This window comes from Somniosus microcephalus, chromosome 13, assembly GCF_052327205.1.
Source record: "Somniosus microcephalus isolate GS21.2 chromosome 13, FLI_Smic_1.0, whole genome shotgun sequence".
Taxonomy (NCBI): Eukaryota; Metazoa; Chordata; class Chondrichthyes; order Squaliformes; family Somniosidae; genus Somniosus; species Somniosus microcephalus.
The window spans coordinates 4,344,315-4,371,575 of NC_140999.1; the positions used below are offsets into that span (position 1 = coordinate 4,344,315).

At 52.8% G+C, this 27,261-nt stretch overlaps 1 protein-coding gene across 3 annotated transcripts in view; it reads right to left on the bottom strand.

Moving 5' to 3' along the window:
• Nucleotides 1–527: 527 nt before the first annotated feature.
• ccdc124 (coiled-coil domain containing 124) overlaps nucleotides 528–27,261 on the bottom strand; it is a 58,298-nt gene continuing 31,564 nt past the window's right edge. For 2 of the 3 annotated variants that reach the window (XM_086004369.1, XM_086004370.1), the window contains exons 2-5: nucleotides 23,725–23,898; nucleotides 7,316–7,505; nucleotides 5,678–5,789; nucleotides 528–879 (exon numbers count right to left, since the gene is read on the bottom strand). In XM_086004369.1, coding sequence (XP_085860495.1) covers nucleotides 678–879; nucleotides 5,678–5,789; nucleotides 7,316–7,505; nucleotides 23,725–23,883 — 663 coding nt within the window. In that variant the 5' untranslated portion in view covers nucleotides 23,884–23,898 and the 3' untranslated portion in view covers nucleotides 528–677. Of the gene's footprint in view, nucleotides 880–5,677; nucleotides 5,790–7,315; nucleotides 7,506–23,724; nucleotides 23,902–27,261 lie in introns of all 3 variants that reach the window. The other variant, XM_086004368.1, reaches the window with a different exon arrangement.

Sequence of the window (27,261 nt, forward strand, 5' to 3'; positions counted from 1 at the left end):
TCATCCCCTCTTCACCCACCTTTTCCCTCCCACCCACTCCTCCTTCACCAACCCTCCTTCACCCCCTCGCCCCCCCGGGCCCTCGACTGAGAGAGTGCGAGTGGTCTCCGGGCGGGTTCGGTGACTTTAACGTGCACTTTGCCGAGGAAAATCCTGCTGGATCTGAAACCAGTGTCGCTGTTTGTGGTGCGGGGTGTGAGGGGCAAGGAGGGGAGGGGAGTGGAAGGGGGGAGGGAGGAGGGAGGAGGGAGGAGGGAGGAGGGAGGGGGGAGGGAGGAGGGAGGGGGGAGGGGGGAGGGGGGAGGAGGGAGGAGGGAGGGGGGAGGAGGGAGGAGGGAGGAGGGAGGGGGAGGAGGGAGGGGGGAGGGGGGAGGAGGGAGGAGGGAGGGGGGAGGAGGGAGGGGGGAGGAGGGAGGAGGGAGGGGGGAGGGGGGAGGGGGGCAGGGTAACCAGCAGCTAAGGTTGTCAGGGCTGTTAACTGCTGGGTAAAGGGAAGCTCAGCCACTGTGCAATACTCCACACCTATCGAGGGTCGTGATGCAGTTTATTTTATTCTGTGCTGTGTGCTTTTTTTAAAATGACGATGCCAAATTGATATCACGCTCACGTTACCGGGTTGAAGTTCACGCTTAGGTTAAAGTTCACAAGAGACGGTTTTCTCTCGGGCTCACTCGCTCCTACTTAGTGTTGTAGGCCCCATGGCGCTGGTTCAAGGGGTTCTCGGGCGACTTCATCCACTCCTTCTTCAGCATCTGCTTGAGCTGAGATAAGCGCATGTTGGGGTTCTCCATCTTCAGCCGCGGCAGGTTTGCCTCTTCGTAGGCAGTGAAGGCGGCACGCAACCGCCGCTCAGGGTGATGATCCAGGCTCTCGCCCGTGCTGAAACCAGAGCGGCAACAATAAATACCCTTCACTTCGCTCCGAGAGTGTGCGTGTGCAAGAGCGAGAGAGTGTGCGCGAGAGAGAGCGCGTACGCGAGACGGAGCATGCGCGCGAGACGGAGCGCGCGTGCGAGAGTGAGCGCCGTGCGAGAGTGAGCGCCGTGCGAGAGTGAGCGCGCGTGCGTATGTGAGAAAGTATGTGTGTGTGAGAAAGTATGAGTGTGTGAGAGTGCATGTCTGAATGCGAGAGTGATGTGCACGTCTGTGAGTGTATGCGAGTGTGAGAGGTTTGTTATTAATCAGCCACAGAGTATCAGCCAACACTGTGCTGCTACAGTCCGTGTCTGAGGCTTACCGCTCACTACTTTTCCCTCGAACCATTTACTGCGCTGGAAAATCTCAGACTAGTGAGCGCAGAATTGGGAAATCTGGCCTCCAATTCCACAGTGTTGTCACTGGGATTACGGGAGGAGGAAAGTCACAGACTTTAGGAGGACAGAGACAGACTGGTGAAATGGGAAGATGAAATTTAATGCAGAGAAGTGTGAAGTGATATATTTTGATAGGAAGAATGAGGAGACACAATGTAAACGAAATGGTGTAATTTTAAAGGGGGTGCAGGAACAGAGAGACCTGGGGGGGGATGTACACAAATCTCTGAAGGTGGCGGAACAAGTTGAGAAGGCTGTTAAAAAAGCAGATGGGATCTTGGGCTTTATTAATAGAGGAATAGAGCACAACAGCAAGAAAGTTATGCGAAACCTTTACAAAACACTGGTTAGGCTTCAGCTGGAGTATTGAGAGGGTGCGGAGGCGCTTTACCAGGATGGAACCAGGGATGCGGGGCTTCAGTTGTGTGGAGAGACTGGAGAAGCTGGGATTGTTCTCCTTAGAGCAGAGAAGGTTAAGGGGAGATTTAATAGAGGTTTTCAAAATCATGAAGGGTTTTGATGGAGTAAATAAGGAGAAACTGTTTCCAGTGGCAGGAGGGTCGGTAACCAGAGGGCACAGATAGGGAACATAGGAACAGGAGGAGGCCATTCAGCCCCTCGAGCCTGTTCTGCCATTCAATGAGACCATGGCTGATCTGTGATCTAACTCCATCTACCCGCCTTTGGCCCATATCCCTTAATACTTTTGGTTAACAAGAAGCTATCAATCTCTGATTTAAAATTAACAATTGATCGAGCATCAATTGCTGTTTGCGGAAGACAGTTCCAAACTTCGATCACCCTTTGTGTGTAGAAACGTTTCCTAATTTCACTCCTGAAAGGTCTGGCTCTAATTTTTAGACTCTGCCCCCTAGTCCTAGACTCCCCAACCAGCGGAAATAGTTTCTCTCTCTCTACCCTGTCTGTTCCCCTTAATATCCTGAAAACTTCGATCAGATCACCCCTTAACCTTCTAAATTCCAGGGAATACAACCCCAGTTTGTGTAATCTCTCCTCGTAACTTAACCCTTGGAGTCCGGGTATTATTCTGGTAAACCTACGCTGCACTCCCTCCAAGGCCAATATATCCTTCCTAAGGTGTGGTGCCCAGAACTGCTCACAGTGCTCCAGGTGTGGTCTGACCAGATTGAAGATAATTGGCAAGAATCTTCCAAAATTCTATAGACTCTGGAATAGTTCCCATGGATTGGAGGGTAACTAATGTAACTCCACGATTTAAAAAAGGTGGTAGAGAAAAAAACGGGGAATTATAGACCGGTAAGCCCGACGTATGAGGAGAGATTGGGTCGAATAGGCTTATATTCGCTAGAGTTTAGAAGAATGAGAGGGGATCTCATTGAAACTTATAAAATTCTAACAGGACTAGACAGACTAGATGCAGGAAGGATGTTCCCGATGGCAGGGGAGTCCAGAACCAGGGGTCACAGTCTAAGGATAAAGGGTAAGCCACTTAGGACAGAGATGAGGAGGAATTTCTTCACCCAGAGAGTGGTGAACCTGTGGAATTCTCTACCACAGAAGGCAGTTGAGGCCAACTTATTAAATATATTCAAGAAGGAGTTAAATATATTTCTTAAGGCTAAAGGGATCAAGGGATATGGGGAGAAAGCAGGGACAGGGTACTGAATTTGGATGATCAGCCATGATCTCATTAAATGGCAGAACAGGCTCGAGGGGCCGAATGGCCGACTCCGGCTCCTATCTTCTATGTTTCTATGTACAGTACTGGTGGGTACAGGTCTCTCGCTGTATAACACAAGGGTACAGTACTGGTGGATACAGGTCTGTCACTGTAACACAAGGGTACAGTACTGGTGGATACAGGTCTGTCACTGTATAACATTGGGGTACATATGGTGGGATATGTGTTGGTGTAGGGGTTACGGGGATCGGGTGGGATATGTGTCGGTGCAGGCTCGATGGGCCAAAATGGCCTCTATCTGCACTGTGGGGTTTCTGTGATTCTGTGATTCTGTGAGTACTGGTGGGTACAGGTTTCTCACTGTATAACACAAGGGTACAGTACTGGTGGGTACAGGTCTGTCACTGTATAACATTGGGATACAGTACTGGTGGGTACAGGTCTGTCACTGTATAACAGTGGGGTACAGTACTGGCAGGTACAGGTCTGCTACTGTATAACACGGGTACAGTACTGGTAGGCACAGGTCTGTCGCTGTATAAAACTGGGGTACAGTACTGGTGGGTACAGGTCTGTCACTGTATAACACTGGGGTACAGTACTGGTGGGTACAGGTCTGTCACTGTATAACACTGGGGTACAGTACTGGTGGGTACAGGTCTGATGGTGTATAACACTGGGGTACAGGTCTGTCACTGTATAACACTGGGGTACAGTGCTGGTGGGTACAGGTCTGTCACTGTATAACACGGGGTACAGTACTGGTGGGTACAGGTCTGTCACTGTGTAACACTGGGGTACACTACTGGTGGGTACAGGTCTGTCGCTGTATAACACTGGGGTACAGTACTGGTGGGTACAGGTCTGTCACTGTATAACACTGGGGTACAGTACTGGTGGGTACAGGTCTGTCGCTGGCGTCGATAGCAGGGATTAGTTCGGAGCAAGAGATGAATTATCTTAAGTATGATTTGTTTTCTAACCGATTGACACCAATACACTAAATTAGACATCACTCGGTTAGCAGAGATTGAAAACTACCCGTTGAGGTCTGTGTCACCATCGGGTCTGTCGTATTCCGAGAGTTAAAATTTACAGGTGAATAAAATGACACTTCAAAACATTCAAATCAGCCTCATTAATTCAGTTGATGGATATAATAATGCATCGTATGATTCAGGTGATTGCAGCCTGAACATGGGTGATTAACTCCTAGTCACGTGGCTGAAACTCCATTAGCTGTAAGCCAGGAGTCACACTGCTGGGCTAGTCACGATTCACATGGCTGTATATGTATACGTCACCAAATGTGGAGTGACGGATTCCCCCCGTCCTTCTACATATATCACACTCCCGTGGGCGATGGACATTGAAATCAGTCGTATTGCTGTACGATGGGAGAGGGTTCAGTCTGCAGTGCACTCTCGGAGCGAGTGACTAAACAGAGGGGAGCTTCACACACTGACTGCGCTCCATCTGGGCGCAGGCGGAGAGGGAACTCACTACTCCTGAAAATTGCTCAGATTGGTAGGGGCTCAGGATAAACAGGAGGAGGGCGGGGATGGGCAGAACCTTTCCACTCACTGGAGACTTCAGCTGTGGATTCGGTTCCCAGGGAAGGGCTGTGAATAGGGTCAGGAGACAATTACACATGTTTCTGGGGAGTCGGGATTGGGGCATTTGGGGAGACGGTGAGAAGGTTGGGTGGAGGAATATGGGGAGAAGGTGGGGTTGGGGGATACGGGGAGAAGGTGGGGTTGAGGGATACGGGGAGAAGGTGGGGTTGGGGGATATGCAGAGAAGGTGGGGTTGGGGGATACGGGGAGAAGGTGGGGTTGAGGGATATGGGGAGAAGGTGGGGTTGGGGGATACGGGGAGAAGGTGGGGTTGGGGGATACGGGGAGAAGGTGGGGTTGGGGGATACGGGGAGAAGGTGGGGTTGAGGGATATGCAGAGAAGGTGGGGTTGGGGGATACGGGGAGAAGGTGGGGTTGAGGGATATGCAGAGAAGGTGGGGTTGAGGGATATGGGGAGAAGGTGGGGTTGGGGATATGCGGAGAAGGTGGGGTTGGGGGATACAGGGAGAAGGTGGGGTTGGGGGATACAGGGAGAAGGTGGGGTTGGGGGATACAGGGAGAAGGTGGGGTTGGGATATGGGGAGAAGGTGGGGTTGAGGGATATGCGGAGAAGGTGGGGTTGGGGGATACGGGGAGAAGGTGGGGTTGGGGATATGCGGAGAAGGTGGGGTTGGGGGATACGGGGAGAAGGTGGGGTTGGGGATATGCGGAGAAGGTGGGGTTGGGGGGATACAGGGAGAAGGTGGGGTTGGGATATGGGGAGAAGGTGGGGTTGAGGGATACGGGGAGAAGGTGGGGTTGGGGGATACAGGGAGAAGGTGGGGTTGGGGGATACGGGGAGAAGGTGGGGTTGAGGGATACGGGGAGAAGGTGGGGTTGGGGGATATGGGGAGGTGGTGGGGTTAATCTGTGAGACTGAGACAGGCCGGTTGGGACTAATGACCTTTTCCCCGTCCCAAAACCTCCGAGCTTCGTCTGCCTGACGAGCTGTTTGAGGCTCCGTCCGATCCGCTTTCCTCTCCCACTCCTTTCCTCACTTACCCGATGTAGAGCAGGAAGCCATGATAGAGATTGCAGACCCTGATCTAATTCACGCGACACACAGACCGGCGTCGATCCACTCACCTCAGGGCAGCGATGGCATCCTCGATGGTCCTGGCATCGACATCGCCCTCGTCGGGTACAATGCGGTTAATGTTCTCCTCCAGTGGCATCTCCAGGTGGCTCAACTGTTTCTCTGCATTCCAACAATCAACACATTCCAACAATGAAACCCTGTCTACGGCACAAAATCCCCTCTCCTCCTTCACCGTATGAGTTAATTTTCTGTTGATCATGGTGAGGGATGTTCATGCTAGGAAAACACTCCATGTCCCATCAAACACTCCCGGGGCAGGTACAGCACGGGTTAGATACAGAGTAAAGCTCCCTCTACACTGTCCCATCAAACACTCCCAGGGCAGGTACAGCACGGGGTTAGATACAGAGTAAAGCTCCCTCTACACTGTCCCCATCAAACACTCCCAGGGCAGGTACAGCACGGGTTAGATACAGAGTAAAGCTCCCTCTACACTGTCCCATCAAACACTCCCAGGGCAGGTACAGCATGGGTTAGATACAGAGTAAAGCTCCCTCTACACTGTCCCATCAAACACTCCCAGGGCAGGTACAGCACGGGTTAGATACAGAGTAAAGCTCCCTCTACACTGTCCCATCAAACACTCCCAGGGCAGGTACAGCACGGGTTAGATACAGAGTAAAGCTCCCTCTACACTGTCCCATCAAACAAACCCAGGGCAGGTACAGCACGGGTTAGATACAGAGTAAAGCTCCCTCTACACTGTCCCATCAAACACTCCCGGGTCAGGTACAGCACGGGGTTAGATACAGAGTAAAGCTCCCTCTATTCTCCTCAGGCTAGCTCCTCTATCCAGCTTTGTCTGTCGTTTTCAGAGATATGCTGAGTGCAATCGTTGGAGGAATCCCGGGGACTGTGTTCCTGTCGTGGTTCTGGAGACATGCTCGTAAATACACCCTGTCTCATCAGAAAGTTGGGACAGCTCGATAAGCCATTCACTATGAAAGGAGATCTAGTCGCTGGCACTGAGATACATCAGGCCAGACAGAGGCGGTGAAGCTCCCTCTGATGGGGGACCAGATGATGCTACGAGCTACACAGTGGTTCGTCAACTCTGGGACCTGAACTCAAATCCACCCAGACTGAGTCCAGGCACGAGGACGGCACTGAACCAAGCGGCTAAACAACAACGTGCATTTATATAGCACCTTAAATGTAGTAAAACGTCCCAAGGCGCTTCACAGGAGCGTTATCAAAACAAAATTTGACAGCGAGCCACATAAAGAGACAATGGGACAGGTGACCAAATGCTTGGGTCAAAAGAGTGGGGCTTCAAGGAGGGTCATAAAGGATGCGAGCAAGGTGGAGAGGCGGAGAGGTTTAGGGAGGGAATTCCAGAGCTCAGGGCCCAGGTAGCTGAAGGTGTGGCCGCCAATGGTGGAGCGATGGAAATCGGGGGATGCGCAAGAGGCCAGAATTGGAGGAGCGCAGAGATCTCGGAGGGTTGTGGGGCGGAGGAGGTTACAGAGATTTTATAATGGAGGCGTTCGGGAACAGGGAGCCAACGTAGGCTCAGGTGGAGCTCGATAGCTTGACTGACCGTGTCGTAACTGCCCCAGAAAGAGACTGCCAAACCCACTGCCGAGCGTGCGTCGCAGGTTCAATCCAAAGCGCTGCCGACATACCTTTTCCTTCCTCTGTGCTTTGCCCCACATTCTCCTTTTTAATCGTCTCCTCGATCTGAGCTCGGGTTATCTTGGCTGGCGTCACCGGCCCTGAGGCTTTCAGTTTCTCGCTGGATCCCTCCTCGTCCAGGAGCCGCTGTGTTTCCTTCTTACGTTCCAGCAGTTCCACTCGCCTCTTCTCCTTCTCGACCTGTGACCGGAGGCCAAAGGGGAAAGGTCAAAACTCCAATCGGGCAACAAGGCAACGGGCTGCGCAGCAGCAGAGGGCAAGAGGTCAACGCACGGGGCAAAGGTAACTTGACCCCATGCCTCACGTGACCTGGGGGCTCGCTGGGGCGGTCAGGTGGTCTTAAAACTGCAAACAACACTGAGCGACAAAGGCAGAAAGAAAGAATCAAAATAAATCAGCATGTTGATCTTATTTAAGATAGACGTAGAGAAGATGTTTCCACTTGTGGGGGAGACCAGAACCAGGGGCTATAAATATAAGATAGTCACTAATAAATCCAACAGGGAATTCCGGAGAAACGTCTTTACCCAGAGAGTGGTGAGAACGTGGAACTCGCTACCACAGGGAGTGGTTGAGGCGAATAGTATCGATGCATTGAAGGGGAAACTAGATAAACATACGAGGGAGAAAGGAATAGGATATGCTGATGGGGTGAGAGGAAGAGGGCGGGAGGAGGCTCGTGTGGAGCAGAAACACCGGCACGGAGCAGTCGGGCCGAATGGCCTGTTTCTGTGCTGTAAATACTTGTAATTTCTTGGGTCCAAAGTGTCCAGTGACCCCTGGGTTAGAGAGAGGGGGAATCAGCCAGGGTTCCTGCTCCTGATCACTGCCCAGTGACCCCTGGGTTAGAGAGAGGAGAAATCAGCCAGGATTCCTGGCCTGTTTCTGTGCTGTAAATACTATGTAATACTTTAAATGAAAAACAGGGCTCCTAAAGCCCTCTCCCTCACGAAGCACCTCGGGTCTGCTTTGATTTTTGTTTCCACTCATCAAGGTGAGGGATGTCAGTGCTGGGAATGGAATACTTTCCATCTCTGGCACCCAGTGTCAGCATCAAACACTCCCAGGGCAGGTACAGCACAGGTTAGATACAGAGTAAAGCTCCCTCTACACTGTCCCATCAAACACTCCCAGGGCAGGTACAGCACAGGTTAGATACAGAGTAAAGCTCCCTCTACACTGTCCCATCAAACACTCCCAGGGCAGGTACAGCACGGGTTAGATACAGAGTAAAGCTCCCTCTACACTGTCCCATCAAACACTCCCAGGGCAGGTACAGCACAGGTTAGATACAGAGTAAAGCTCCCTCTACACTGTCCCATCAAACACTCCCAGGGCAGGTACAGCACGGGTTAGATACAGAGTAAAGCTCCCTCTACACTGTCCCCATCAAACACTCCCAGGGTAGGTACAGCACGGGTTAGATACAGAGTAAAGCTCCCTCAATGTGCCTCAGTGCCAGTCTGAAAGGAGCAGCTCCCAAGTGCAATTGGGAGACATTTGGCACCTTGGACACCAGCCCCACCTCAGTCTCTCCAAGCAAGATTGACACTTGGTGCTAAATTAGGGTCATTCTTGTGCATGGGAACGACGTCATTGATTGAGACTGTCCAGTGCATTTCATGTTGAGCCCTTACAGCCAGCGAATGAAAAGACATTTCATAACAGCAGTGTGGGCTGGACTGGAGCTCGGGACATGGAGGTCAGAGGTCAATGACTAACGCACTGTGCCATCCAGCCCTTCCAATGCCCTCTCTAGAACTCTTTCTCTCTACCCTTCCAAGGGTATTTATTGCCCTGCATACTTCTGAGTGTCAGCTTGGCTCAGTGGGCAGCACTCTCACCTCCCAGTCAGTTGGTCGTGGGTGCGAGCCCCACTCCAGGGACCTGAGCCCAGGCCGACACTCCTAGTGCAGTACTGTGGGAGTGCTGCACTGTCGGAGGGGCTGTACTGTGGGAGTGCTGCACTGTCGGAGGGGCAGTACTGTGGGAGCGCTGCACTGTCGGAGGGGCAGTACTGTGGGAGCGCTGCACTGTCGGAGGGGCAGTACTGTGGGAGCGCTGCACTGTCGGAGGGGCAGTACTGTGGGAGTGCTGCACTGTCGGAGGGGCTGTACTGTGGGAGTGCTGCACTGTCAGAGGGGCAGTACTGAGGGAGCACTGCACTGTCGGAGGGGCTGTACTGTGGGAGTGCTGCACTGTCAGAGGGGCTGTACTGAGGGAGCACTGCACTGTCGGAGGGGCCGTCTTTTGAAAGAGACGTTAAACCGAGGCCCCGTCTGCTCTCTCGGGTGGACGTAAAAGATCCCACGGCCACTATTTTTGAAGAAGAGCAGGGGAGTTCTCCCCGGTGTCCCGGGCCAATATTTATCCCTCAACCAACATCACCAAAAAACAGATTATCTGGCCATTATCACATTGCTGTTTGTGGGAGCTTGCTGTGCGCAAATTGGCTGCCGCGTTTCCCACATTACAACAGTGACCACACTTCAAATAGTGCTTCATTGGCTGTGAAGCGCTTTGGGACGTCAGGAGGTGGTGAAAGGCGCTATAGAAATGCAAGTCTTTCTTAAAATACAAACTGGGGCTGGATATTTCCAGGGTGAATCTTAACTCGGTGGTGGTGGGGGGTTTCTGGTGGGATGGGGGGGGCAGGGAGGGAGCAAGAAGCAGGGACGTGGTGCCTGAGGATGGTTCAGTGACTGTAGAAGGGCAGAGTGCCCAGTCTGGGTTAGATTGCACCTTTTTAATTTGGTGAAGAGGGAACGTGGAGAGGGTTTGTTGGAATCTGCATTGTATATTCATGAAGGGAAGGATCAGTTGCACACAAAGTTGGACGTAACACGAGACTCGCCTCTTGGATTCATCGCTTCTTAAAACCCAAGGCTCTGGAGTGATTAAGGAAAAGCGCTGGTCAAAGCTCGTTAGTATAACAAGGGGCAGAAGGGGGCAGCCTGCTGAAAAATTCAGGCGTGGCAATGGCTGCTTAACGTAACATGGAGCCAGCCTGTGCTGCATCGCGCTCGGTGGGTCAGCCGCTCCCCTCGGTTCTCAGCCTGAGAGGACAGTCGCTCCCCTCCACCCTCGGTGCTCAGCCTGAGCGAGGACAGCCGCTCCCCTCCACCCTCGGTGCTCAGCCTGAGCGAGGACAGCCGCTCTCCTCCGCCCTCGGGTCTCAGCCTGAGCGAGGACAGCCGCTCCCCTCCGCCCTCGGGTCTCAGCCTGAGCGAGGACAGCCGCTCTCCTCCACCCTCGGGTCTCAGCCTGAGCGAGGACAGCCGCTCTCCTCCGCCCTCGGGTCTCAGCCTGAGCAAGGACAGTCGCTCTCCTCCGCCCTCGGGTCTCAGCCTGAGCGAGGACAGCCGCTCTCCTCCACCCTCGGGTCTCAGCCTGAGCGAGGACAGCCGCTCTCCTCCACCCTCGGTTCTCAGTCTGAGCGAGGACAGCCGCTCCCCTCCACCCTCGGGTCTCAGCCTGAGTGGACAGTCGCTCCCCTCCACCCTCGGTTCTCAGCCTGAGAGGACAGTCGCTCCCCTCCACCCTCGGTTCTCAGCCTGAGCAAGGACAGTCGCTCCCCTCCGCTCTCGGGTCTCAGCCTGAGCGAGGACAGCCGCTCCCCTCCACCCTCGGGTCTCAGCCTGAGAGAGGACAGCCGCTCCCCTCCGCCCTCGGGTCTCAGCCTGAGCAAGGACAGCCGCTCCCCTCCACCCTCGGGTCTCAGCCGGAGCGAGGACAGCCGCTCTCCTCCACCCTCGGGTCTCAGCCTGAGCGAGGACAGCCGCTCTCCTCCACCCTCGGTGCTCAGTCTGAGCGAGGACAGCCACTCCCCTCTGCCCTCGGTGCTCAGCCTGAGAGGACAGCCGCTCCCCTCCACCCTCGGTTCTCAGCCTGAGCGAGGACAGTCGCTCCCCTCCGCCCTCGGGTCTCAGCCTGAGCGAGGACAGTCGCTCCCCTCCGCCCTCGGGTCTCAGCCTGAGCGAGGACAGCCGCTCTCCTCCACCCTCGGTGCTCAGCCTGAGAGGACAGCCGCTCTCCTCCACCCTCGGTGCTCAGCCTGAGAGGACAGCCGCTCCCCTCCACCCTCGGTGCTCAGCCTGAGAGGACAGCCGCTCTCCTCCGCCCTCGGGTCTCAGCCTGAGAGGACAGCCGCTCCCCTCCGCCCTCGGGTCTCAGCCTGAGCGAGGACAGCCGCTCTCCTCCACCCTCGGGTCTCAGCCTGAGCGAGGACAGCCGCTCTCCTCCACCCTCGGTTCTCAGTCTGAGCGAGGACAGTCGCTCCCCTCCACCCTCGGGTCTCAGCCTGAGTGGACAGTCGCTCCCCTCCACCCTCGGTTCTCAGCCTGAGAGGACAGTCGCTCCCCTCCACCCTCGGTTCTCAGCCTGAGCAAGGACAGTCGCTCTCCTCCACCCTCGGGTCTCAGCCTGAGCGAGGACAGCCGCTCCCCTCCACCCTCGGGTCTCAGCCTGAGAGAGGACAGCCGCTCCCCTCCACCCTCGGGTCTCAGCCTGAGCGAGGACAGCCGCTCTCCTCCACCCTCGGTGCTCAGTCTGAGCGAGGACAGCCGCTCCCCTCCGCCCTCGGTGCTCAGCCTGAGCGAGGACAGCCGCTCCCCTCCACCCTCGGTTCTCAGCCTGAGCGAGGACAGCCGCTCCCCTCCGCCCTCGGTGCTCAGCCTGAGCGAGGACAGCCGCTCCCCTCCACCCTCGGTTCTCAGCCTGAGCGAGGACAGCCGCTCCCCTCCGCCCTCGGGTCTCAGCCTGAGCGAGGACAGCCGCTCCCCTCCACCCTCGGTGCTCAGCCTGAGCGAGGACAGCCGCTCTCCTCCACCCTCGGTTCTCAGCCTGAGCGAGGACAGCCGCTCCCCTCCACCCTCGGGTCTCAGCCTGAGCGAGGACAGTCGCTCCCCTCCACCCTCGGGTCTCAGCCTGAGCGAGGACAGCCGCTCCCCTCCACCCTCGGGTCTCAGCCTGAGAGGACAGTCGCTCCCCTCCACCCTCGGGTCTCAGCCTGAGCGAGGACAGCCGCTCCCCTCCACCCTCGGGTCTCAGCCTGAGAGGACAGCCGCTCCCCTCCACCCTCGGGTCTCAGCCTGAGAGGACAGCCGCTCCCCTCCACCCTCGGTTCTCAGCCTGAGCGAGGACAGCCGCTCCCCTCCACCCTCGGGTCTCAGCCTGAGAGGACAGCCGCTCCCCTCCACCCTCGGGTCTCAGCCTGAGCGAGGACAGCCGCTCCCCTCCACCCTCGGGTCTCAGCCTGAGCGAGGACAGCCGCTCCCCTCCACCCTCGGGTCTCAGCCTGAGAGGACAGCCGCCCTCCTCCACTCTCGGTTCTCAGCCTGGGAGAGGACAGTCGCTCTCCTCCACCCTCGGTGCTCAGCCTGAGCGAGGACAGCCGCTCTCGGTTCTCAGCCTGAGAGAGGACAGCAAGAGTCCGTCTCCGACTCCATTCCGTTGAAGGGATCGTTCTGGTCAATCTGCATTGCATCCCCAAGGTCAATCTATCCGACCTGAGGTGCGCGGCCCAGAGCTGGACGCAGTTACTCCAGGTGGGGTCAGGCCAGGGCTCTGTACAAGTCAAGCACAACTTCCTCTCCTTTGTACTCCAGCCCCCTCGAGATAAAGGCCAACATTCCATTCGCCTTTCTGATTGCTTTTTATACCCGTGCACTAGCTTTAAATATTTAAAGGCTGAATAGGCTGGGCTGTTTTCTCTAGAAAAGAGAAGGCTAAGGGGTGACCCGATAGAGGTCTTTAAAATTATGAAGGGGTTCGATAGGGTAGAGGTAGAGAGATGTTTCCACTTGTTGGGGAGACCAGGACTAGGGGCCATCAATATAAGATCGTCACTAATAAATCCAATGGGGAATTCAGGAGAAACTTCTTCACCCAGAGAGTGGTGAGAATGTGGAACTCGCTCCCACAGGGAGTGGTTGAGGTGAATAGCAGAGATACATTTAAGGGGACGCTGGATAAACACACGAGGGAGAAAGGAATAGAAGGATATGGTGATAGGGTGAGATGAAGAGGGTGGGAGGAGGCTGGTGTGGAGCAGAAACACCGGCACGGAGCAGTCGGGCCGAATGGCCTGTTTCTGTGCTGTAAATACTTGTAATTTCTTGGGTCCAAAGTGTCCAGTGACCCCTGGGTTAGAGAGAGGAGAAATCAGCCAGGGTTCCTGCTCCTGATCACTGCCCAGTGACCCCTGGGTTAGAGAGAGGGGAAATCAGCCAGAGTTCCTGCTCCTGATCACTGCCCAGTGACCCCTGGGTTAGAGAGAGGGGAAATCAGCCAGGGTTCCTGCTCCTGATCACTGCCCGGTGACCCCTGGGTTAGAGAGAGGAGAAATCAGCCAGGGTTCCTGCTCCTGATCACTGCCCAGTGACCCCTGGGTTAGAGAGAGGGGAAATCAGCCAGAGTTCCTGCTCCTGATCACTGCCCAGTGACCCCTGGGTTAGAGAGAGGGGAAATCAGCCAGGGTTCCTGCTCCTGATCACTGCCCGGTGACCCCTGGGTTAGAGAGAGGAGAAATCAGCCAGGATTCCTGCTCCTGATCACTGTCCAGTGACCCCTGGGTTAGAGAGAGAGGGAATCAGCCAGAGTTCCTGCTCCTGATCACTGCCCAGTGACCCCTGGGTTAGAGAGAGAGGGGAAATCAGCCAGGGTTCGTGCTCCTGATCACTGCCCGGTGACCCCTGGGTTAGAGAGAGGAGAAATCAGCCAGGATTCCTGCTCCTGATCACTGTCCAGTGACCCCTGGGTTAGAGAGGGAATCAGCCAGGGTTCCTGCTCCTGATCACTGCCCAGTGACCCCTGGGTTAGAGAGAGAGGGGAAATCAGCCAGGGTTCCTGCTCCTGATCACTGCCCAGTGACCCCCTGGGTTAGAGAGAGGAGAAATCAGCCAGGATTCCTGCTCCTGATCACTGTCCAGTGACCCCTGGGTTAGAGAGAGGGGGAATCAGCCAGGGTTCCTGCTCCTGATCACTGTCCAGTGACCCCTGGGTTAGAGAGAGAGGAAATCAGCCAGGGTTCCTGCTCCTGATCGCTGTCCAGTGACCCCTGGGTTAGAGAGAGAGGAAATCAGCCAGGGTTCCTGCTCCTGATCGCTGTCCAGTAACCCCTGGGTTAGAGAGAGGGGAAATCAGCCAGGGTTCCTGCTCCTGATCACTGTCCAGTGACCCCTGGGTTAGAGAGAGGGGACATCAGCCAGGGTTCCTGCTCCTGATCGCTGTCCAGTAACCCCTGGGTTAGAGAGAGGGGACATCAGCCAGGGTTCCTACTCCTGATCACTGTCCAGTGACCCCTGGGTTAGAGAGAGAGGGTAAATCAGCCAGGGTTCCTGCTCCTGATCACTGTCCAGTGACCCCTGGGTTAGAGAGAGGGGACATCAGCCAGGGTTCCTGCTCCTGATCGCTGTCCAGTAACCCCTGGGTTAGAGAGAGGGGACATCAGCCAGGGTTCCTACTCCTGATCACTGTCCAGTGACCCCTGGGTTAGAGAGAGAGGGTAAATCAGCCAGGGTTCATGCTCCTGATCACTGTCCAGTGACCCTGCTGGAAGGTGTGTGTATGTCGAGCGAGGAGAGGACGGGGGCCTGGCTGCGATGCCCCTCATGGTTGAATGTTCCAATTCCGCTCAGCATCTTGGCTCACTAATGAAGAATGGCCAGTTAGGCAAGACGCTGTAGAACCGTATCCGAGCGAGAGTCAGGGGACAAGGCCCCCCGCCACAAACTCCGTTCCCAACCACCGACTCCAGTCCTCTCCCTGGCAACTGTGTGAGGCTGAACCCGACCGTTCACCACCTTGGTGTCGTATATGACCCCCAGATGACCTTCCAACCACATATCTGCGTAACCTCCGTAACATCGCCCGTCTCCGCCCCGCCTCAGCTCATCCGCTGCTAAAACCCACATCCGTGCATTTGTTACCTCCAGACTCGACTATTCCAACGCACTCCTGGCTGGTTTCCCACATTCCACCCTCCGTAAACTTCAGCTCATCCAAAACTCTGCTGCCCCGTGTCCTAACTCGCGCCGAGCCCCGTTCACCCATCACCCCCTGTGCTCACTGCCCCGTGTCCTAACTCACACCCAGTCCCGTTCACCCATCACCCCCTGTGCTCACTGCCCCGTGTCCTAACTCACACCCAGTCCCGTTCACCCATCACCCTGTGCTCACTGCCCCGTGTCCTAACTCACACCCAGTCCCGTTCACCCATCACCCCCTGTGCTCACTGCCCCGTGTCCTAACTCACACCCAGTCCCGTTCACCCATCACCCCCTGTGCTCACTGCCCCGTGTCCTAACTCACACCCAGTCCCGTTCACCCATCACCCCCTGTGCTCACTGCCCCGTGTCCTAACTCACACCGAGTCCCGTTCACCCATCACCCCGTGCTCACTGCCCCGTGTCCTACCTCACACCCAGTCCCGTTCACCCATCACCCCCTGAGCTCGCTGACCTACACTGGCTCCCGGTTAAGCAGCACCTCGATTTCAAAAATCTCATCCTTGTTTTCAAATCCCTCCATTGCCCTCGTCCCCTCCCTATCTCTGTAACCTCCTCCAGCCCCACAACCAAGGTTCCCCGAGGTGCCCGGCCCCACATCGATCGGGAGGTCCAGCGCAGGCCGTTCCCCGGCTGCTGCCGCCGCTGGACAGGACACCGCAATGCGCGGCCGTGAAGCAGCTTTAAAGGGGCCATGCACGAGAAAGAAAATGAGAGGAACATAGCTTACAATCCTCCGAGATCTCTGCGCCCCTTCAATTCTGGCCTCTTGCGCATCCCTGATTTTAATCGCTCCACCATTGGCGGCCGTGCCTTCAGCTGCCGGGGCCCCGAGCTCTGGAATTCCCTCCCTAAACCTCTCCGCCTCTCTCTCCTCCTTTAAGAGGCTCCTTAAAACCGACCTCTTTGACCAACCTGTCCTAATAGCACTTTACGTGGCTCGGTGTCAAATTTTGTTTGATAATCGCTCCTGTGAAGCGCCTTGGGACGTTTTTACTGGGTTGAAGGCGCTATATAAATACAAGTTGTTGTAGATATTGAGCTACACAGGTCCCATCCCCTGAGTTAGCTGAGGGGAGCAGTAGGAATGTTATAGTTAAAAGAAAGACTTGCATTTCTATAGCGCCTTTCACGACCTCAGGACGTCCCAAAGTGCTTCACAGGCAATGAAGTACTTTTTGAACTGTAGTCACTGTTGTAATGTAGGAAACCCGGCAGCCAATTTGCGCACAGCAAGCTCCCACAAACACGCAACGAGATAAAAATCCACAGTAACCCAGCTCCCACAAGAAAGAAAGCGCTGCAAATTCAGGAGGTGGGTATAATGACTTTTGATAGCCTCCTTCCTGCATTAACCAGGAGCAGGTACGTGCGTCTCGTATTCCCTGCCAACACCTCCAATATTTGGAGCAGCCCTGCCACCTGGTGGCAGTTACCTGCAGCTGCAAGTGTGCCCAAACTGACCTGCAGTTAACAATACTGGGGAGCCCAGAGTCGCAGCAGTGGCTTTTCTGAGCTGCCATCTGCCTACCAGAGCTCGGGATGCGCTGCCTCCTGGGTGTTTGTATACCATGGAGAACCTGCGCTAAAAATACACTGCAGCTGACATGACAGAACTTGTATATTTAAATACAGCAGCGCCTTTCACAGCCTTGGGATGTCCCAAAGCGCATTGCAGCCAAGGAATTACTTTCAAAGTGCAGTCGCTGTTGTTATGCAACAACAAGAAGTATTTATATAGCACCTTTAACGTAGTAAAAGGTCCCAAGGCGCTGCACAGGAGTATTTTAAGACAAAAAATTTGACACCGAGCCACATAAGGAGAAATTAGGGCAGGTGACCAAAAGCTGGGTCAAAGAGGTCGGTTTTAAGGAACGTCTTAAAGGAGGAGAGAGAGGCGGAGAGGTTTCGGGAGGGAATTCCAGAGCTCGGGGCCCAGGCAGCTGAAGGCACGGCCGCCAATGGTGGAGCGATGGAAATTGGGGATGCTCAATGTAGTGTATGTAACCGTTCTACCTTTAAGAGAACCATTCCACCTTTAAGAGAACTATTTTAAGAGTTGCACTACTTTATCTTGGCTGCTGTATACTGTAATACCGGGGGTGACCACACCGGTATATAAGTGCTGTGTAATGATTTATTGGGCAGTTCCGCCCTGACCTTCAACCAGTAAAGACCTGTTAAAGTTTACTCTTGTGGTCTGTGTAGTAATTCGCAATATAACACACAGACTTAACAGTGGCGACGAGTACGATCTTACCCTGCAGCAGAGATACATCCAAGGCAGTTAACGGGCGTCGAGAAGAGGCATCCGCCCTCATCATTCTGCTGAGAGAAGACTCGGGTCTGCAGAGCAAAGGAAGAATTCTGACACGAAGCCTTCCATCAGCAACAGGCAGTGATCATCCCTTCTATCACGGTGGTGGGTAAGCCGATCAGCGACGAGCAGCAAGTCGGCCACGTTGGCTGTGAAATAGGGGAGGGAAGAACGGAGGAGATAAGGGCGGAGAACTCGACACGGCCGGGGAAAAGAGCCGGACAGAAGTCGGGGCCAGAGGCGCTGAGACTGGGGCAGCGTAAGGCACGGAAGCCGCGGTGAATGCAAACGCAGCCGGTGTGAGAGACCGGGCTACAAGCGGGAACGCAGCCGGTGTGAGAGACCGGGCTACAAGCGGGAACGCAGCCGGTGAGAGAGACCGGGCTACAAGCGGGCTGGGAGACGCAACAGCGTCGAGAGAGAGCTCGACCGCGACCGGTGAAAAAGGCCGGGCAGCTACCGAGGCCGCGAGGTGCAGCGACCGGGACAGCGTAAGGCGCAGGAGAAAATAGCGGGCTGGGAGACGCAACAGCGTCAAGAGAGAGCTCGACCGCGACCGGTGAAAGGGGCCGGGCAGCTACCGAGGCCACGAGGCGCAGCGACCGAGACAGCGTAAGCACGGGAGAAAATAAATTAAAAAAAACGCGGAGAACTCAGCCGCAGTCGGGGGGGAAAGGACCGGACTGCAAGAGGGGCTGGAAGGCACGATTTGAAAACCGCTGGGGGAGGGCGAACGCAGCAATACGGCAATCGCCATTACAGCCAGCGGGGGAGAAAGGCAAACGCGGGAAGCCGCCATTTTCGGAGGCGGGGGAAGAAGACAAGCGCGGGAAACCGCCATTTTGTAAAAAAAAAAATAATAATTCTTTTGTTTCTCAAGAAGATCGCGAGGATGCCTAAGCGTGGTAACATCAACGATTTCGATCCCGATGTTGAAGATTGGGCCACGTATGTAGAACGCATAGAGATATATTGTAAGGCAAATAAAATATCAAATGAAGATAAAGCATTAACCTTACTAAACTCAATGGGTGCGAAGACATACGGGCTATTGAAGCATCTTCTATCACCAGCTAAACCGGCGGATCAGACTTTCGCTAATATTGTTGCTGTCCTGAAGGATCATTTGAACCCCACACCGCTGATGTTAGCGGAACGATTTAAATTTTATGCGAGAACGCAACTGAAAGAGGAAAGCAACGCGGAGTACTTAATTGAACTGCGTAAGCTAGCGAAATACTGTCAGTTTGGGGAAGGACTGACAGAGGCACTGAGAGACAAATTCATGTGCGGATTGTCGAAAGAAGGAACACAAAAGCGGCTACTTGAAGAGAATGATCTTACACTTGATAAGGCTGTCTCTATTGCAGCATCGCACGAAGCCGCAGCGAGAGGCACTGCGGAAATGCAGCTGAAGGCAGCGGTACTCAGCGTAGATCAAATGGCTTTGGGTACAACGAAATGTTATCGTTGTGGGAAGACAACAAACGATCAGAACCAATGCTGGTTTAAAAACCAGGAATGTAGAAAATGTGGCAAGCTTGGTCACATAGCTAAAGTATGCCGGTCAGGAAAGAAGACCAGCAACAAAAAGTCACCGCAGGAAAAGTGCAGCAAGGTACACAAGGTGGCTGAGAAGAGTTCGGATGAACAGAATTCGGATTCAGACTCCAACAGCAAGGAACTGGGTAGTCTGAGAATTCACAATGTGAGTAAGGAAGCTGACCGACAAACTATCTGGGTCACACTGCAGATAGCAGGAGTCCACGTGAAGATGGAATTGGACACCGGATCGGCGTTGACGGTCGTGAATAAGCAAGTTTACAAAAGGTTATTCACACATATTCCCCTACGGGATACGAAGATAGTATTGCTGACATACACGGGGCAAAGAGTATACCCCATCGGAAAGATAAAAGTCAAGGTGGTACACCAGGGTAAGGAACACCAAGGAATGGACATATATGTACTACCTGAGGGAGGTCCACCACTTCTGGGACGGGAGTGGATCAGGAAAATAAATATGGACTGGCACTCCCTAAAAGCAATAACGGTAGATTCCGGAAAGAAAAAAAATGTCAAACCTGCACGATTGTCCAGAATATTGGATGAGGGCATATGCAGCAGTGACAGGGACAAAGCAGAGAGTGAGAACTCGGTGAAGACAATCAGCTCAGACTCTGGAACTGATGATGGTAAGACCAGCCCATGTGCCAAAGACAAGTCTAAAATGGACTTGCAGGCTAATGATGGAAAAACGAAGGAGTGCATAAATGCTTCAGAAGAAAACAAAGTATCAGAACAGAATTCCACTGAACAACAACAACATAGTTTGACAAAGAATTCTGAGTCTGTCCAGTCTACAGACATGCACATTTCTGAGGAACACCGGGCTCGAACTCAACTCAATCTCAAACTACAACAGCAATTAGAACAAATGATTCGCCGTTTTGAGCAAGAGATGAATGCAAAGAAAAAGTTCTTTGACACAGAGTTGGAGAATCTGGGAAGACAGCAGAAGCAGCTGATTGAGAAAATGGAACAGGAACACACAAACCGTCTGCGCGATGAGGCCAAACGAATCAAAGCTGAGCAAGAAAGGGAATATGTCAAATTCATCGATCAGTTGAAAGCTAAGAAGAAAGAGCACCCTTTTGTGAGCAGTGTCAGCAGTAATAAGCCACTCAGGGAATTGGTGGCAGAGGCAAAAACTGAAGATGCTGCAGAGATCAAGTTTGTTGCGGAAAGCGCTACTTCCAGAGCTTTGCTTCGAATTAAAGAATTGCCAGTTAAAATTGTGAAACCCTTAAGAGAGAAGATTGGCATGGGGAAACATCGTGTCATTTTCGAATGCAAGGTTTTCAGGCCAAATGCTGCTGTCAAGTGGTATTACAAAGACAAAGAGATTCATCCCAGTAATAAATATGAGATTGTGGGTGAAGATGTGTACAGGAAGCTCGTTATTAATAATGTCGCTTTTGAAGATGAAGGCAACTACATGTGCGATGCCATAGATGACCAAAGCACAGCAAAGTTATATGTAGAAGAGCAATCAATTGCCATCATTAAACCCATGGGTGAGGTGGAAGTGACAGAGCCAAGTGACGCCATTCTTGAGTGTGAGCTTTCAGTTGCTGACGTGAAGCCTCCAAAATGGATACTAAATGGTGAAATTCTTCATGCTTCTGAAGATGTGGACATTGAGCATTGTGGCACTATTCATCGTCTCACTCTGAAAAAAAACGACTTGTAAGATGACCGGCTTGCTGCAGTTTATCGCAGGGAAATCAAAATCTGAGGCGAGGCTGACTATTAAAGAGCCTCCGTCAAAGGTAGTCAAAGAACTACAGAACATTACAGTGGAAGAGAAGCATTCTGCTACTTTGAGCTGTGAGTTTACATATACTCCCAAGATGGTCAGATGGTACAAAGACCAGAGCTTAATCGAATCTTCTGACCGATACAAATGTAAACAAAATAAGAATGTGATAGAACTTACCATTACAAATCTCACACCCAAAGACTCTGGTGAATATAGCTGCAAATCAAGTAATGCACAGACCACAGCCACACTCACAGTTGAAGCTCCAAAAATAGAAATAATAAGACATTTGGAGGACGTAGATACTGAGGAGGACAGCAATCTAGTATTTTCATGTGAGTTGTCCCATGATGATGAAGATGATGACTCATCTGAGCCATTATCACCCCTACCAGGTCATGCACGTGGTCCCTCCGAACTGAGCCAAATCAGTCTGGAAGCAGAAAAACTTCCCAAGGTACTCGAGCCTTTAGAAGCCAGCAATGCTGGTTCTGCAGTTACGAAAGTTCAAGCTGTTAAGTCCAGTGAAGGACTATTAGATGAGTCACCCCAGCAACAAGAACCTACTACACCACCGAGGCGTTATCCGGACCGAGTCAGGAGGCGCAGCCTCAGAGACTGAATCTGTGAACTGTGTTTACATGAAGTTGTGTATATATGTTAGTATGTTATGTTTAATGGGGAATATATACTGTTAAGCTAAAAAGGGAGGATTGTAGTGTATGTAACCGTTCTACCTTTAAGAGAACCGTTCCACCTTTAAGAGAACTATTTTAAGAGTTGCACTACTTTATCTTGGCTGCTGTATACTGTAATACTGGGGGTGACCACACCGGTATATAAGTGCTGTGTAATGATTTATTGGGCAGTTCCACCCTGACCTTCAACCAGTAAAGACCTGTTAAAGTTTACTCTTGTGGTCTGTGTAGTAATTCGCAATATAACACACAGACTTAACACTCAAGAGGCCAGAACTAGAGCAGCGCAGATATCTCGGGGGTTTGTGGGGCTGGAGGAGCTTACAGAGATAGGGAGGGGTGAGGCCATGGAGAGATTTGAAAACAAGGATGAGAATTTTGAAAGCGAGGCGTTGCTTAACCGGGAGCCAATGTAGGTCAGCGAGCACAGGGGTGATGGGCGAACGGGACTTGGTGCGAGTTAGGACACGGACAGCCGAGTTTTGGATCACCTCAAGTTTACGTAGGGTGGAATGTGGGAGGCCAGCCAGGAGTGCGTTGGAATAGTCGAGTCTAGAGGCAACAAAGGCATGGATGAGGGTTTCCGCAGCGGATGAGCTGAGGCAAGGGCGGAGACGGGCGATGTTACGGAGGTGGAAATCGGCGGTCTTAGTTATGCCGTGGATATGTGGTCGGAAGCTCATTTCAGGGTCAAATATGACACCATGTAATGCAAACATGGCAGCCAACTGGAATACAGCAAGATCCCGCAGACAACAAGTGAATGAATGCTTTAGTGATATTGATTGAGGGATCAATATTGGCCCAGGACACCTTGGAGAACTCCCCTGCTCATCTTCAAAATAGTGCCATGCGATCTTTTACCTCCACACAAGAGGACAGACGGGGCCTCAGTTTAACGTCGCATCCAAAAGGCGGCACCTCCAACAGTGCACCACACCATCTGTATCTAACCCGTGCTGTACCTGCCCTGGGAGTGTTTGATGGGACAGTGTAGAGGGAGCTTTACTCTGTATCTAACCTATGCTGTACCTGCCCTGGGAGTGATTGATGGGACAGTGTAGAGGGAGCTTTACTCTGTATCTAACCCGTGCTGTACCTGCCCTGGGACTGTTTGATGGGACAGTGTAGAGGGAGCTTTACTCTGTATCTAACCCGTGCTGTACCTGCCCTGGGAGTGTTTGATGGGACAGTGTAGAGGGAGCTTTACTCTGTATCTAACCCGTGCTGAACCTGCCCTGGGAGTGTTTGATGGGACAGTGTAGAGGGAGCTTTACTCTGTATCTAACCCGTGCTGTACCTGCCCTGGGAGTGTTTGATGGGACAGCGTAGAGGGAGCTTTACTCTGTATCTAACCCGTGCTGTACCTGCCCTGGGAGTGTTTGATGGGACAGTGTAGAGGGAGCTTTACTCTGTATCTAACCCGTGCTGTACCTGCCCTGGGACTGTTTGATGGGACAGTGTAGAGGGAGCTTTACTCTGTATCTAACCCGTGCTGTACCTGCCCTGGGAGTGTTTGATGGGACAGTGTAGAGGGAGCTTTACTCTGTATCTAACCCGTGCTGTACCTGCCCTGGGAGTGTTTGATGGGACAGTGTAGAGGGAGCTTTACTCTGTATCTAACCCGTGCTGTACCTGCCCTGGGAGTGTTTGATGGGACAGCGTAGAGGGAGCTTTACTCTGTATCTAACCCGTGCTGTACCTGCCCTGGGAGTGTTTGATGGGACAGTGTAGAGGGAGCTTTACTCTGTATCTAACCCGTGCTGTACCTGCCCTGGGAGTGTTTGATGGGACAGTGTAGAGGGAGCTTTACTCTGTATCTAACCTATGCTGTACCTGCCCTGGGAGTGTTTGATGGGACAGTGTAGAGGGAGCTTTACTCTGTATCTAACCCGTGCTGTACCTGCCCTGGGAGTGTTTGATGGGGCAGACCGGAGATTGGAAGCTGGGCTCTTCCTGTTCCGTGTGGGGCTCAGTACCAATCCAATACTCAGCCTGGAACAAAAGATACAAAGTCTGAGTCTGGCAATGGGAGTACGGGAATCAGGTGACATACCTTCCGCTGTTCTTTCCTCGCCACGTGTTTGTCGTCATCTCTCCAGAAGGCGTCTTCGAGCTCCTTCTGCCGCTTTGCATCGGCCGCTGCCTTCAGCTCCGCTTTCCGAGCCCTGGCAGCTGCTGATTTACTGTTTTCTCCCTGGAACTTCTTGGGCATCCCTCCCGCTGCCACCTGCTGAAGGGAAGGGCAGAGGAGTCAGACCGAGGGGGGGGGGGGGAGGCCCTCTGGCGTTAGGCCGGACTGTGGCGCACGCAGACAGGAACAGACAGGAACACAGACAGGCAGACACGACGCACACAGACAACAGACGAGGAGTGCAGTCTGATTGAATCAGTAGCAATCGGCAGCGAAGAACAACAAAAAAACTAACGGAACAGATGGGGAAATGCAACAGGATGCAGTGACATTCTGATACTGAAGTCGCTGTGGTAACTCTGGCCCCACACAGCTCACAGTGACGCGGTCAGGAAATTCCAGATCTTCAATGCAAAAGCAAGGAAGTTACGCTAAACCGTTACAAATCACCGGTTAGACCACAGCTGGAGTATTGTGTCTAATTCTGGACACCGCACTTTAGGAAGGATGTCAAGACCTTGGAGAGGGTGCAGAGGAGATTTACCAGAATGGCTCCAGGGATGAGGGACTTCAGTTATGTGGAGAGACTGGAGAAGCTGGGATTGTTCTTACAGCAGAGAAGGCTAAGGGGAGATTCAATAGAGGTGTTCAAAATTTTGAGGAGCTTTGATAGAGCAAGTAGGGAGAAGCTGTTTCCTCTGGGAAGTGGGTCGGTAAGCGGAGGTCACGAGCAATGTTCCCGTTAAGCTGTGCGGCCGCATGGCGCTCTGGAGGTACCGCGCAGGCTGCCTGCCGGCTTCACAAAGGAAAAACTGCGCCCATGCAGAAATTTGAATTGCCCACGCAGCCCGATAAAAGGGCAGCGCACCCAAAAAAAAACTTAGGGGGAACATTGGTCACGAGGAGAAATTTTTTCACACCAAGGGTTGTTGAGATCTGGAACGCGCTGCCTAAAAGGGGTGGTGGAGTCAGATTCCAGAGGAACTTTCAAAAGGCAATTCGACGGGTGCTTGAGCTGGCACAGGCACGACGGGCCGAATGGCCTCCTTCTGTGCTGGAAGACTCCCTGATTCGACCTTCAAGCCCTGAAAACCCACAGCATCTAAGACGGAAGACTTTCAGTCGCACAAAAACTTTTCAAAATGCTTCGCGTACACTCAAATTACTTGCGAGTGCAGTCGCTGCCGTTACGTGGGCAACGCGGCAGCCGCACTGCACACAGCAAGATCCCACAATCAGCAGTTCAGATGATTGGCCGGCTAATGGGCTTTTGGTGGCTTGTGGTTGAGGGCGGAATGCCGGCCAGGGCACCAGGAGAACTCCCTGCTGTTCTTCAATCTTTAGCGGGAGTTTTAACATCCAACTGAATAGGCAGATGGGTCAGGAAAGCAAAGTCTCGTCAGAGAGCCGGCAGCACCAACAATGCAGCGCTCCCTCAGTACAACAGAAACTTGCGTTTATATAGCGCCTTTAATGTAGTAAAACGTTCCAAGGCGCTTCACAGAGGCGATTATTAACAAAATTTCGACATCGAGCCACGTAAGGAGATATTAGGGCAGGCTTGGTCAAAGAGGTCGGTGTTAAGGAGCGTCTTACAGGAGGAGAGAGAGGTAGCGAGGCGGAGAGGTTTAGGGAGGGAATTCCAGAGCTCGGGGCCCAGGCAGCTGAAGGCACGGCCGCCAATGGTGGAGCGATGGAAATCGGGGGATGTTCAAGAGGCGGGAATTAAACATAGAAAAATAGGAGCAGGAGTCGGCCATTCGGCCCTTCGAGCCTGCTCCGCCATTCAATATGATCATGGCTGATCCTCTATCTCAATACCATATTCCTGCTCTCTCCCCATACCCCTTGATGCCTTTTGTGTCTAGAAATCTATCTCTCTCCTGCTTAAATATATTCAGTGACTTGGTCTCCACAGCCTTCTGTGGTAGAGAATTCCACAGGTTCACCACCCTCTGAGTGAAGAAATTTCTCCTCATCTCAGTCCTAAATGTCCTACCCCGTATCCTGAGACTGGGACCCCTGGTTCTAGACCCCCCCAGCCAAGGGAAACATCCTCCCTGCATCCAGTCTGTCTAGCCCCGTCAGTATTTTATACGTTTCAATGAGATCCCCTCTCATTCCTCTAAACTCTAGTGAATACCGGCCTAGTTGACCCAATCTCTCCTCATACGACAGTCCCGCCATCCCAGGAATCAGTCTGGTGAACCTTCGCTGCACTCCCTCTATGGCAAATATATCCTTTCTTAGGTAAGGAGACCAAAACTGCACACAGTACTCCAGGTGTGGTCTCACCAAGGCCCTGTATAACTGTAGTAAGACATCCTTGCTCCTGTACTCAAATCCTCTTGCAATGAAGGCCAACATACCATTTGCCTTCCTAACTGCTTGCTGCACCTGCATGTTTGCTTTCAGTGACTGGTGTACAAGGACACCCAGGTCCCTTTGTACATCAGCATTTCCCAATCTATCACCATTTAAATAATACTCTGCCTCTCTGTTTTTCCTACTGAAGTGGATAACTTCACATTTATCCACGTTATACAGGTTGACTATCCCTTGTCCGAAAACCTTGGGACCAGCTGTGTTTCGGTTTTCGGAAATTTTCAGATTTCAGAAGGTATTATTTCAGACTGGGAAACTCTGAACATTAAATTAATTTGGTAATTAGCATTTGTATGTAATATAAAATGTAAAAGTTCAGGCTACCTCTTGCGACTGCTGCGTGTCTCATTCCCCTTCCTGCTTCTCTGTGCTGCCGCTCACAGTCTGTTTACAGCTCCCCCTGCTCCGTATCTGAATTCCTTGACTTAGCGGGGGTCTGGGGCTCGACTGCCGCCGCCAGTTGTGGGAAAGTCGGATATCAGCTGACTCCTATGCTAAGCTGGCCCGCAAATCAGGTCAGAAAAGCATCGGCCGCGTCGGGTCATGTTTGGTGCCACTCGGGTTATGTCGTGCGCACGACTTACACTCCACAAAAAAACTTTCGGTTTTCAGAAGTGCGGATAAAGGATAGTCTACCTGTACTGCATCTGCCATGTATTTGCCCACTCACTCAACTTGTCTAAATCGCCTTGAAGCCTCTTTGCATGCTCCTCACAACTCACAATCCCACCTAGTTTCGTGTCGTCAGCAAACTTGGAAATATTACATTTGGTTCCCTCATCCAAATCATTGATATATATTGTGAGTAGCTGGGGCCCAAGCACTGATCCCTGCGGTACCCCACTAGTCACCGCCTGCCACCCCGAAAAAGACCCATTTATTCCTACTCTCTGTTTCCTGTCTGTTAAACAATTTTCAATCCATGCCAGTATATTACCCCCAATCCCATGTGCTTTAATTTTGCACACTAACCTCTTATGTGGGACTTTATCAAAAGCCTTTTGAAAATCTAAATACACCACATCCACTGGTTCTCCCTTATCTATTCTACCAGTTACATCCTCAAAACTCCAG